At 32.5% G+C, this 14,316-nt stretch overlaps 1 protein-coding gene across 2 annotated transcripts in view; it reads right to left on the bottom strand.

Moving 5' to 3' along the window:
• LOC106871048 (hemicentin-1) overlaps positions 1 to 14,316 on the bottom strand; it is a 354,534-nt gene that overhangs the window by 35,624 nt on the left and 304,594 nt on the right. For both annotated transcript variants that reach the window (XM_052965571.2, XM_014917317.3), the window contains exons 42-49: positions 13,917 to 13,998; positions 13,000 to 13,171; positions 11,883 to 11,980; positions 10,966 to 11,139; positions 6,653 to 6,823; positions 5,632 to 5,802; positions 3,373 to 3,543; positions 498 to 668 (exon numbers count right to left, since the gene is read on the bottom strand). In XM_052965571.2, the coding sequence (XP_052821531.2) occupies positions 498 to 668; positions 3,373 to 3,543; positions 5,632 to 5,802; positions 6,653 to 6,823; positions 10,966 to 11,139; positions 11,883 to 11,980; positions 13,000 to 13,171; positions 13,917 to 13,998 (1,210 nt within the window). The remainder of the gene's footprint in view (positions 1 to 497; positions 669 to 3,372; positions 3,544 to 5,631; positions 5,803 to 6,652; positions 6,824 to 10,965; positions 11,140 to 11,882; positions 11,981 to 12,999; positions 13,172 to 13,916; positions 13,999 to 14,316) is intronic.

Genomic DNA, 14,316 nt, shown 5'->3' with positions numbered 1-14,316 from the left:
CTAGAGAAAATGCAGTGTGTTAAAAGTTAATATTCAGTTCAAGTAATCCAAAAGAAACCCAGCTGAAAGTACTAATGATTACTGTTATTATTGGGATTTGAAGAACTGTTCAAGTCATGAAATTTACTTTAACATTCAGTTCATAGCCTTAAAGAAACGTTAGTCTTGCAAGTTGCATGGCAACTTCACTAGAGGAGGTTCCATGAAAAAAGCACTCAGTACATTCTGTAAGACTGTAACAATTTATGTTACTGTTTGGATTCAAAGAACCACCAAAAGTATGGACACAGATATTTGTGTACAGACATAAAGATTTGTTGCTGGTATTAAAAATAATCACCTAATACTTGCCATTAATCAGACTTGGGTTATTTTGTAAAAGAAATTGTCCCTTTTATTCTTTATTAATGACAGTAAGACTATTGAGAGTGACACCCCATATGTCTGCAATTGAACTTAAAATTGGTACGCTGGCATTAACAATAAAATTTATTTACCTGGACAAGGTTGTTTGTTACAATATGCCATTTCTTCTGTAGGACCAGGACATGATCTTCCTCCATGTTCAGGTGCTGGTCTTGTGCAAGTTCTGAATCTTTTATGCTGTCCTTTACCGCATGAACGAGTACATTGACCCCATTGGCCCCATGGTGACCAACGTCCATGAACTGTGCAAGTAAAAATGTGATACTGTTCGTATAATAGAATTAACAATGTAATAGAACTAATAAAAACAATGCTTTTAAGTGGAGCATATATAAAAAAAGGGATTTTTGGTCAGACTTCCTGATCATGAGATTTTAGTCGTTCAATTAATTGAACTATCAAGCTCATTGAATTAACATGTAAGTGGCTGAGTATTCCATAGATATGTGTATCCTTAATGTTATTCTCAAGTAAAATCAGCATGACCATTGTATGTAACAAGGGCAAATTGGCTACCTCACAGTTTTTGCCTATAAGATATAATTCTCAAAAGGGATTGAATTCTGGAGTTAGTGATTGAGAAACAATATGTTAATTATATGCCATTCAATCCATTTTCTCAAATTCATTTCTTCATATATATATATATATATATATATATATATATATATATATATATGAATGACCATGGAATTGCACCTAGAAAGTTCCACTCCAAGGCACAAGTCCGGACAAGGTTGTTTACAGAAGACCAGCAGTCACTCATGCTTATCAGCCTCTCCTCTCCATGCCACTGATGTTGTCCAAGGGAAAGGCAGAGGCTGATACAGCTTGGCACCAGTGACATCGTTGCAACTCATTTCTACAACTGAGTGAACTGGAGCAATGTGAAATAAAGTGTTTTGCTCAAGAACACAACACACAACCCAGTCCAGGAATTGAACTCACTATCTCATGAATGTGAGCCCGACACTCTAACCACTGATCCATGCGCCTTCACACACATACACATAAATATGAGGGGATGCTGAAAAATTCCTGGCTTTAAGTGTATCACGAAAGGTTTGGTTGGAGACCCAACCTTCTGAGTTCTTTTACAGGGCTTAGAAAAACTGAAGGACTGCTGCAATAAGTTTATGGATCTGAGAGGGGAATATGTTAAATAAAATCATAATTAACTGATTCTCCTGTATTTTCTTTTACCAAAAACCAGGAACTTTTCAGCACTCCATCATATATATCTTTCACTACATAAAATGCTATAATAATGTTACTTATATTATCTCAACAATATACTACGGGTGTAACAATGTGTGGAAACAATTGTAATGATATGAAATAAAGAATGTCATTCAATTCATTTTCCCTTATTCATCTATTTATATACACATATGAACATATATATATATATATATATATATATATATATATATATATATATATATATTTATAAATATATTACATACAGATAGAAAGATATCATTTAGATATTAGTATACTTGGAATGCAGCACCTCATTTAAGCAAGTCTAGCTAAAGACATAATTAGAAACCTTTTTAACCAATTTTATATTAAGTCACTGGGTACTTTCTATTGACTTATGGGGTTAATGGGGAAAGGAAACGAATTAACCTTTAACTTATGGATATTAATACTTCCTCTTTCTCCCTTATCACGGTAAATCCTCAGAAGGCACGAGCTATTTAGTATGTAACAAGTAGGGCGATATCTGGTGTGCACCGTATTCTTCAACCCAATATATATATGTATGCGTGAGAGAGAGAGAGAGAGAGAGAGAGAGAGAGAGAATGTGTGTGTGTGTGTAGATTCAGCAGATTCTGTGACGTTTGAAATTACTGCATATAGCTATGGAATGCTGTTTATATTATATTAGTCAATAACCAGAAAAAAAATTCATCTGGTGATGTTGATTTTTGCAATTAGTGTTCAAGGAAGGTGATATAATACACCATAAAGTGTATGAATTATTTAACCTCTTCTAAGAAATTACACACACACGTGCACACACACACACGTGCACACACACACACGTGCACACACACACACACACACACATGTATGTATGCAGGCATGGCATAGGCATAGGCGTGGTTGTATATTAAGCTTGCTTCCCAACCACATGGTTCTTGGATTTAGGAAATCTGTCTTAACAAATTCCATCCAACCCATGCAAACATGGAAAGTGGACGTTAAAACAATGACAGAGATGATGATAATGTACATATATATTACTCTCTGACTCACCCACCTTTTTTTTTATATCACTTTCTAACTCACTCTCCTTTCTCTTCCAAATGGAGTATCCATGTATTTACCCTACAGCAAGACACTTTCTATATCTGTCCTTCTATACCTTTAATCTCTCATCAATTGGCACAAAGCCACACCCCTCAATACTACTCTTCCCTCCCAGTTGAGGGGTTTTTGTCTTGCAAGTCACTTGGTGACCTTGTTGGTGATGATGTCATATAAAAAGCACTCAATACACTCTGTAGAGTGGTTGGCATTTGAAGGGCATCCAGCTACACACATGTATGTATATATATTTCTGTGTATGTGTGTGTGTATATATATATATATATATATATATATATATATATGGATGGATGGATAGATAGATAGATGGATAGATAGATAAGCAAAATTTAGGTTAGCTGAATTATGCTTGTGACATATTTCAACTGCTAAAAGACAAAAATTCACTGCAGTCACCGTAGAGAAAATTTTCTCTTATGGTAAAAACACCATATCTGTTCAGTGTTGCTGTATGTATATATATATATATATATATATATATATATATATATATATATATGTATGTATGTATGTAACTCATTCAGCATATAAAAATGTAGAAATGTGTATATATAATATGTAAATATATGAGATCATATAAAAAATATGAGTAATGAAAATGATATTTACCTGGACAGAAATCAGTGTTGCAGTAGTCTGTGATAGTTCCTTGTCCTTTACAATATGCTCCACCATCTTTTGGAGCTGGTGAATCACATTCTCGAAAACGTTGTCTTGTTCCTCCTCCACATGACTGGCTGCAGTGATTCCAAGTTGACCACTGACTCCAACCACCATCAACTAATTATGGAAATAAAAATAAAAGAACATGAAGGAGAATCACATAAACGCTTTTTGGAATTTAATATTTTTTATTAAAGTTAACAAGATGGACTGAGACCAGAAGACTATTATATCCAGGGACAGTAGCATAGTTAGTGGGGTGGGGGGCAAGGAGAGCAGTCAGCCCCAGATGATGCTTTTACAGGGTAGCACTTTTGGGTCTGCTGTATAAACCTATACAAGCTGTTTGCTGGTGGGTGTGTGGAGGGGGGAGCTCAAGTGCTGCCCTGGGGTGAGGGGCACACTCTCTACACTATTGTAGCTTCTCCAGACTAATTGACATTCAATACAACATTGAAAGATAATGAATTGTTTATCAACATTTATAGTGTTGCCATTGTAAAAAGTGTCAAATTGTTCCTAGCCTTCAGTGTCCACTTACAATAAGGTGGACTAAATCATTTGAGAGGTAAATGTCTTGGCTATGCATTCAAGCTTTAACGTCAAGGAATATACACATAGAACAAGAAAAAGGTTGTGTAAATATTACATGTGGTCCATACTATTATATGATGCAGAAACATGGATACTGTTGAAAACTATCTGTCAAACTAGAAGCTTTTGAAAAGTGGACTTTCTTGGATAAAACATAAAACTAATGAAGAAGTGCTACAACTAGCAAATTCAAAAAGATTATCATTTTCAACTATTGAAAAAAAGGAAGTTAATGTACTTTGGTCACATACAGGGTTGGCCAAAAGTCACCTGACAGTAAATTAAGACCCATCTAACTCCAAGATTAAAACAAGGAAATTATTTTATATGAGACTTCACTAATAAATAGACAAATGTTGGAAAAAAAAAAAACGATGATTTTAACTCACAGCATTCAATTATTAAGCATTCATAAATGGAATGAATAAATAAAATTGAATATTGAGTAATTATGGGATTTTGATTTACTGCCGGGTGACTTTTGGTCAGCCCTGTAGTAAGAGCACAAGCTATACAATGACTATTACTAGAATTAAGGAGGTGAACTGCCAGAATTATTAGCATGCCAGTTAAAGTGCTTAGCAGCATTTCATCCATCTTTATGTTCTGAGTTCAAATTCTTCCAAGGTTGACTTTGTCTTTCATCATTTTGGGGTCGATGAAATAAGTACCAGTTGCATACTGGGGTTCTTATGAGGTTTGCAACTGAGGAATACATTGTTTTGCAAAATAATTCTATAAGACATAAAAGCTGCTTAGAGAATGACATTTGTCTACATGAAAAGTATATAGCAGAATTAAAGTCTCTGAGAAAGTTCATATATTACAAAATATATATCTTCACTTATTTCATTGATTCAATAAAGACATTTCTTTAGCTTGGGAATGTCAGAGAAATAAGTTTTTTTTTCATGTGTGTGCTGTGTTGGTGGTGGTGGTGGTGGTGGTGGTGGTTGGTGTGTGTGTGTGTGTGTGTGTGTGTGTGTGTGTGTGTGTGTGTGTGTGTGTGTGTGTGTGTGTGTGTGTGTGTGTTGGTGATGAGGGCTTCAAACCTTATTTTTTTAAATTGACGAAAATAAAAAAACATATTACAAAAGATTCAATAATCAATACAATATAAATTCTATAAATCTGTGTTATAAAAAAAAATTTGCAGCATCCAAGTATTCCATGGATGTAAATACAGACTAAGTATATTTGATTGTCATACTGAAACTGACTTAAGAACCATATATTGTCTGGGTTATTGTGTAGCCCCAGGTCAGTCTTGTTCAAACACACCTATGATCAAAGATGTCCCAGCTCTACTACTTGTCCTTTTGTATGTCCAAGACTAATTATTGAATAAGACCATTATTTTTTTTTTAAGATGGTAGAGTGTACTTGAAGGAAGATTTGTTTACTTCTAGCAGGCTGAGAGTATTCCTTCATTGGCTGAAAGCACCATACAATAGTGATCTTGGCTAGAGAGGCACTTAGTTTAGCTCTCTTATGGTTGTTATAATTGAGCTCATTATATTCAAAAATACAAAATGGTAGTTAATATTAACCAGTTGCCAGCAGTAACTTTATAAACTTCAATGGAAAATAGGATATTAGGAGCAAACTAACCTGAACATCTGCCAACTGTGCATAGTCGGCTCTCATGATTGTTACCCATGCAGTCCTTTCCATCATGATCAGGTTTAGGATCATCACATAAACGGTATCTTAACTGATGGCCTTCACCACATGTTTTGCTGCACTCTTGCCAATGGTTCCATGTCCCCCATTCACCATGGACTTTACATTTATATAATACAAAGCAATGATTATAATAAACTGGTATTTAAAAAATAAAATAACAAAAAACAAAAACAATAACAATGCTACTGCTGATTAGTTTTTCACTAGATGTATCTAATACAAGATAATACAAAAATATTTTGAGAGAAAATGGTCTTTAATCCTTTTCATACTAAATTACCTTAGACTGCTATTATTTCTAAAATACAAAACTCATATTAAATTGTTCATAAAATTAAAACCTCCCACCACATTAAAACGTTTTTGTGAAGTTATGTCCCAAATACCAGTTCAACAAGGAAAAAGTTATTTTACAAAATTCTTCCAATTTCTGATTATTTTGAAAATTAATTCAAATATATGATCACAAAACAGTTAATTACAGTTACTTATTATTTTCATGTAAAAAGTTTGAAGGATGATGATCCCATCTAGTTATCAAATAACCTATCTATCATTTACTATTGAAATTATCTATTGCAGGAATCTAAAATAATTTTTTTACAAATTCTGCTGTTGAATCTGTTACCAATTAAAATGAAAATGTATCTGAACCTTCCACAATGTCTTCAAAATTCCTCACCTGTGTTTTCCTAATCACTAGATTAAACTATATTACATACAGTATGAAAAGATCTAACACATCAAGCATCACTGGTGTTTGGCTCATTCACATATCCCAGCTCAGCAATAAATATATTTCACATTATCATACTAATTATATAAAAAGGTTAATATAAAAAATACAACAGTAAATTAAAATGAAAATAGTTTTATGAGTTTGTTAGGTCAAAATATAATCATTATAAATTAGAACTATAAATTCAGTTATTAACTCAGTACTCACCTGGACACTTCTTCTTGTTACAAAGCTCTTTTAGAACATTATTGCCATCACATTCTTTCCCACCATACTGTGCAGGAGGATTATTACATTGTCTATGGCGGGCACGGACACCAACTCCACATGTTTTGCTACATTCTTCCCATGACAGCCAGGGTCCCCATCTGCCATCAACTAAAAAAAAATCAATATTCTTATAGTGAGGAATTTGTTTCAAAAGTTCTTGAGTATTTTTGTCGTGGGGTAATATGTAGGATTAAAAAAAGAAAAACAAAATAAAACAAACAAAACAAGAACATTAAAATATAAAATAGTATCTAAACTTATCTCTTTGTTTAAACATATACAATTATTATTGATTGCAACCGCCTCCTCTGAGCTTCTCCTTTTTTTCTCCTCCTCATTTGCTAGTCACCACATCTGGTCAACTCAATCAGCCCAGGGCATGTCCCAACACATCTCTGCCATCATCTCTTTCTCTCCTCACACTCTCTTTATCTTATTCTCTAACTCACTCTCCTTTGTTTTCCAACTTGGATACACACTGCACAAGATGCTTACACCTGTCCCCTCTATACCTTCAATCTCTCAACTGGCACAGATTCACACCTCTTTAATACTACTCCCTACATCTCAGTTGAGGGGTTTTTGTCATGCAAGATACTTAGTGATCCTGGTAATTGCGCCACATAAAAAGTGCTGGTGCTGGTACCTCATAAAAAACACCCAGTACACTCTGTAAAGAGGTTGGTGTTAGGAAGGACATTCAGCTGTAGAAAACAAGCTGAAACAGACAATGGAACCTGGTGTGGATCCTGGGTTTATCAGCTCCTGTCAAACCAGCTAATCCATGCCGGCATGGAAAACAGATATTAAATGATGATGACGAAAAATATTCTTTCTAACAAAAATTAATAATGACATATGAGGAAACTTTCTTTGTGTATAATAATTATTTCTAATTTAGATATAAGGCCAGTAATTTTAAGGGGAGGAGGATATTAAGCTAATTCACCCCAAATACTGTACTTAATTTGTCTTTCTTAATTTATTAACATTGGTGGGATGAAAGGATGAAAGGATTTGAATTCAGAATGTAAAGGGCTGGAATAAATATTGGTTTCAAATTTCTGCACAAGGCCTGCAATTTCAAGGGAGGGTGCAAGTTGATTACATTGACCCCAGTACTTGAATGGTACTTATTTTATCAATTCTAAAAGGATGAAAGGCAAAGTCAACCTCAGTGGGATTTGAACTCAGGATGTAAAGATAGACAAAATGCCACGAAGCATTTGGCCTGGTGAGCTAACAATTCTACTAGCTTGTCACTTTAAAAGGGCTGGAATAAATATTGCTAGGCATTTTGCCCAATGGTTTAATGATTCCGCTAATCTACACTTCCTCATTGTCTGTAATAATAAAAATAATTGTTGTATTGAGTGAAACTCTTACTGTCATACATATAATAGGCTATGAAGAAAAGACTATGAGACAACACCAGCTTCATAGCCTTTTCTTCCACACACTCAATTAGACATTGTTCTAGTTGGTCCTGTGATCTTTCAGTATCATCAAGACGTTGAAGAAAGGCAAAGGTGACACAAAAACTTAATTATCACCCCACTGAAACTCACACACCCAAAGATAATTTTAACTTAACTGAGACTATATAAAAGCAAGACTAACTCTAAAGCATCGCAGTCTGATGATGGCTTAGTTGGCTCAAACTTCGAAGTGACTGTCAACAACATTCTTGTGTAAGAATAATAAATTTGTACACTACAAAACTATATAGATTAAGGTAAAATTGTTTTTATTATATAATTGGACATATAAACAAACATTAATATATATATGTATAATAATATAATATATAAACATATGCTTATATCCATACATATATGTACATACCTACATCTATATGTATACATACATGGGTACAGGACATAAAAAACATGTTAAACATAATGAGAAACGAAAACAAAGATGAAAACAGAAAACAAACTTTTTTTTGAACAACGAAAAAAACAGAGAAACGAGACATGCAACATAAAGAGAATAACCCTTCGTCAGTTGTCCCTGTTCCATCTACTTCACGTTTCAAAGGCAAGGACAATATGCGACTTTGTTGGAACAGTCCTTCCCGCAAAGCAAATTAAATAAAATTTGGAATTTTTTTGCGGAGGGTGAAAGTGTTAACAAGAACAGGACAGTGAGAACAAGACAGTAAAAACAAACAATGAGGGCTGTTAAGCCAAGGCGATAGAAAAAATATTATGAACGCTAAGATAGTTGTGCATAAGAGAAGAGACAGAAAAATACGTCTTTTCTATATATATATATATATATATATATATATACATACATACATACACATATATATATGCACTCATACATTTGTATATGTATGCGTATATACATATATGTATGTGTGTGTGTGTGTATATATATATATATATGTGTGTATGTATATATATATATGTGTGTGTGTATATATATATATGTGTGTGTGTATATATATATATGTGTGTGTGTATATATATATATGTGTGTGTGTATATATATATATGTGTGTGTGTATATATATATATATATATATAAAATCAAAATAAGCAACAAGGATATTCAAGGTTAATGCAGTACGATCGTTTCATGCGACTCCATTTATTTAAGCAATGTAAGCATTACATTAAATGAAATGAAATTTCAGTAAATTTTCTGTATCTTTGTGCAGCTGAAGATTGCTCTGCATTTTACATTTAATGTAATGCTAACATTGCTTAAATAAATGGAGTCGCATGAAACGATTGTACCGCATTAACCTTGAATATCCTTGTTGCTTATTTTGATTTTTAATCACCATATTTTGGAATTGTTTGGATAATACCATACTTAATTCTGGTGCCTAAACTTAAGTACCATATTCACCTTGAATCTAAATTTATATATATAACCTCGTGGACATTGGTGGCGATTTTTTCTTCCTCCGATTTCCCTTCTTTGGACTTTCCTTGTTTCCAATGAAGAGCTCCGCTCGAAACGTCATATTCTCTCGCTTTCCTTTCCCGAGCGTCTAGTAACACAATCTGTATCATGTCCTCACGTCGTTGTTTTTTTGTCTTTTTCCTTTTTTTTGAACTTATATATATATATATATAGGCGCAGGAGTGGCTGTGTGGTAAGTAGCTTGCTTACTAACCACATGGTTCCGGGTTCAGTCCCACTGCGTGGCACCTTGGGCAAGTGTCTTCTACTATAGCCTCGGGCCAACCAAAGCCTTGTGAGTGGATTTGGTAGACGGAAACTGAAAGAAGCCCGTCGTATATATATGTATGTGTGTCTGTATTTGTCCCCCCAACTTCGCTTGACAACCGTTGCTGGTGTGTTTATGTCCCCGTAACTTAGCAGTTCGGCAAAAAGAGACCGATAGAATAAGTACTAGGCTTACAAAGAATAAGTCCTGGGGTCGATCTGCTCGACTAAAGGCGGTGCCCCAGCATGGCTGCAGTCAAATGACTGAAACAAGTAAAAGAGTAAAAGAGAGTAAAAGATATATATGTATGTATGTATGTATGTATGTATGTATGTATATATATATATATATATATATATATATATATATATATATATATTAAATATATACTTTTATAAAACAAATTTTACAAAATATATAGTATCTGTTAACAGTCTTAGCCAAAAACTCACAGTTGAGTTTTTGTATATATATATGTATACATGTCTCTTAAAGGATAGAGCTCAAAATCAATGCATTGAAGATACTTTATTGCAGCAACAATTATAATAACAGAAACACCCACAATAAGCCAAACCTATGCACATTTCAATAGGGTATCCCGGAAAAATAAACCACATCATAAGATGCCTCGTAAAATACTGTAACAAATTACAACATATTACAAATTTCTGGATACTCCATCTCATCAGGGTCGCATGAGATGGAGTATCCAGAAATTTGTAATATGTTGTAATTTGTTACAGTATTTTACGAGGCATCTTATGATGTGGTTTATTTTTCCGGGATACCCTATTGAAATGTGCATAGGTTTGGCTTATTGTGGGTGTTTCTGTTATTATAATTGTTGCTGCAATAAAGTATCTTCAATGCATTGATTTTGAGCTCTATCCTTTAAGAGACATGTATACATATATATATATATATATATATATATATATATCTGCATACATATGTATGTGTATATGTGTGTATGTTTGTGTGTATACACCCCCTCCCCCCCACACACACTAATACAGATACAGATATATATGAGGTAAACATGTTTGTGTATTGACTTTACCTGGACAATCATTCAATGTACTGCAAGGAATGGATTCTTTTTGAGAACCAACACAAGGATTTCCACCATTTACTGGTGCAGGGTTGTCACATAAACGTGTTCTGAATGTCCTTCCTTCACCACAAGTTGTACTGCATTCTGACCATTCATTCCAGGATGACCACATGCCATGAACTAAAATAAATATATCCAGCAATGACTCATTAGTCTTCTTTTATAATCCCAGCCACAGTTATGATACATGATTGGAAAGTAAACTGTCCTCAATACTTGACTGTTACTTTATTTTATCAACCCCAGAATGATGAAAAGCAAACCTGACTTCTGTGAGATTTGAACTTAGAATATAAAAGACCACAACTAAATACCATAAAGCATTTTATCCAACACTCCAATTATTCTAGTGATTAGCCACGAAATAATTAGAGGCTATTATAGTCAAAACTATATAGATACATGTTAAAACAAAATAAGTGGTTTTCTACTCCAAGATCTTGATATGTGAAATGCTTCAAATGTAGGCACAATATTGAAAAGCTTTTTTACAAGTTAAATAATATACTAAAATAAATGAAATAAAATAAATAACATATATATACACACATATATATATATATATATATATATATATATATATACATATAATAATAATAATGATGATGATGAATAAACATAATACAATAAATATAATTCAATAAATGTAATACAATAAATATATAATAATTAATACCTAATATATGTAATATATAATAAAAATAAAACATAAAAATAAAAATATAGAATTAAAAAATTAGAGCTAATAGTTAATGAAAAATAATAAAAAAATGCATTTCAATCATGTAGACATAATAATACTGATACAATATAACTATATAATTTTTACAAAAAATACGTTTAAAATGGATAAAAGTTCTCACCAACTACTGTTAGGGTAGCCTGAGCATGTTCTGCTCCAAGAAAATTTCTAATTGAACATGTATACAGACCAGAATCTGTGAGTTGGGCTCCCACAATTCTAAGATAAAAAAAAAAATATTAAATAGCTAAGGGTATAAAGTTCTGTCATGGGAATTACATGAAAAATTCTGGATATATAAAACAAGAATTTGTATTCCACTGTACTGGAATATTATCATTAGTCTTGCTATGTAACTATTTCCCTTAGTTTACCATTACAAGGAAGTAAAGGAACCTGGAAAATTATCTTTTAGGAGAACAATCAGCATCATCATCGTTTTAATGTCTACTTTTCATTGTTTGTATGAATTGAACAGAGTTTGTTGAGGCAAATTTTCTATAATTGAATACCCTTTCTGCTGCCAACCATCACCTATTTGCTAGGAAGGCAATATTTTTTCTATGGTCAGATAATTTTTTCCACAGAAGATTAGATGCAAATGGCACTGCTTGTTTGATGGCAACACTCATCAAGTGTCATGTGATGTTGAAGCAAGGGGTCACATCAACACACACACACACACACACACACACACACACACACACGCATTCTTGCATACACACACATCGATACATACATATGTCCATCAAAATAATTTCCAAAGTAGAAAACAGAAGTTGTGTTTTTTATAAGAAAGTCACAAATGCTAGTTCTGAGTAATTTATGCTTTTATGGCATATAAGGAAATATTCCAAACACTTTTCAGAAAATTAAGTCCTATTAAAATTAATTTTGTAGTAAATTTATAAGTAATTGAATAATAAATTTGATTTGAATACTAAATGCATGCTTATACTTTTTCGTAAAACAAAATGTGTAAATATATAAGATATGGATATGAATTAAACTTCATCTGTCATGACTGTGGCTGCAGCTGCAGCTTAATCTTGTTTCCATAGTGTTTCTAGTTCTCAGTTCTTCCCATATCAATATGAGAGAATAAAAATGTGAGGACCACTGCTATATATGTATTCTTTTTATTTACGCATTTTTGTTTAAAACATAAACAGGGAAAGAAAAAAAACCCGATTTTGCCAGTTTTGAATTAAAATAGAACAAATGTTTGTAAAATTTACCTCAATGAATTGTTTGGTAGCTGAGTAAAGCGTTCTTCTGAGGAAATATCTACAGAATATTTTACCCAAGTTACTTCAGGAATTGGGTTTCCTTCAGCAACACAATCCAGTGTAACCTGGTTTCCTTGGTCAACTTTGGTATTTTTGGGTTTCAGTTTAAATTTTGGAGAATCTATAAACAGTTTTAAATATAAATTTTAAAAAATTGTAATGTAATTACAACACACAGCAATTTGCATGTATAGATTAATAATCTTTATAATATTTAAATTCCTATGACTGATCCTAGGTTTAAAAGTTCCTTTAATTATAGGTTTCTCATAAAGTTTTATCAATTTTATTAGTAAGAATCATACTACTGACATATGGAAGTTTCAGGAATTGTGATTATTTTCCTTGAATTTTAGAACAGGTATTGTGAGATCACATTGAGGATTAAATAACAAACTTGATTTATTGGAAAGTCTGGAAACAAAAAGGTGAAGTAAGACAAAAAAACTGCAAGTAATCATAAAGAAACTTAAAAGTAATTGGAAATATTTACAAGTATGAATGCCCTTTTAATACCAACCCATTAGAACTAATAGTTGATCCTATGTTACAAACTTCCTGATTAAAGTGATTTAAATTAAAATCTGCCATCTAAATTTCACAATAATTTGTTTCAGGCAACAGGTTAATAAAGACAAAGTTATTTTACTAAATTCTACATTATTGTCCAAATGAATTGAAACAGAGATAATGAATTTCAACAGAAATTTGGTAACAAACGAGTAAAAGAAAATTATAATGTTGATAAAAGTAAGAAATGTTAAAACTGGTCTTAGATTATTATTTAAATGCAAAAATGTCTTGGTCATATATATATATAACCAAGACACACATATATATAGTAAATGCTTAAAATATTAATTTACTTTGAATATCCAATATTGCAACTCTTTCTGTACTTCCGGCATCATTTGTGGCTACACATTTGTATTCTCCTGCATCTAAACTCTGAAAAGAAAATGAGTTTGTAAATTTATTTTGTTAACTAAAATTAATTGAAATGAACCAAAAAGTAGTTACTTATTATGTTGTAAATATTATACATAAAATATATTTGGAAGTCAAAAATTATACAGATTCAACTTTTCTGGAAAATAATCTTTAAACACATGGTTCCTTCTGGCAAAGTCTGTTAATTGCAAGGGAAATAGCCATCCCATCACAACATGAGATGGGATTAGAAATACACATTTGAAATGGAGGAGTACAAAGAAGAAGTTAGCAATATTTATTTTTGTTTTATATATGACAAAGTTCTTACAAATT

This window comes from Octopus bimaculoides, chromosome 2 (assembly GCF_046866305.1).
Source record: "Octopus bimaculoides isolate indiv1 chromosome 2, ASM4686630v1, whole genome shotgun sequence".
NCBI classification, from domain to species: Eukaryota; Metazoa; Mollusca; class Cephalopoda; order Octopoda; family Octopodidae; genus Octopus; species Octopus bimaculoides.
This window is presented reverse-complemented; position numbering and strand designations above follow the sequence as displayed.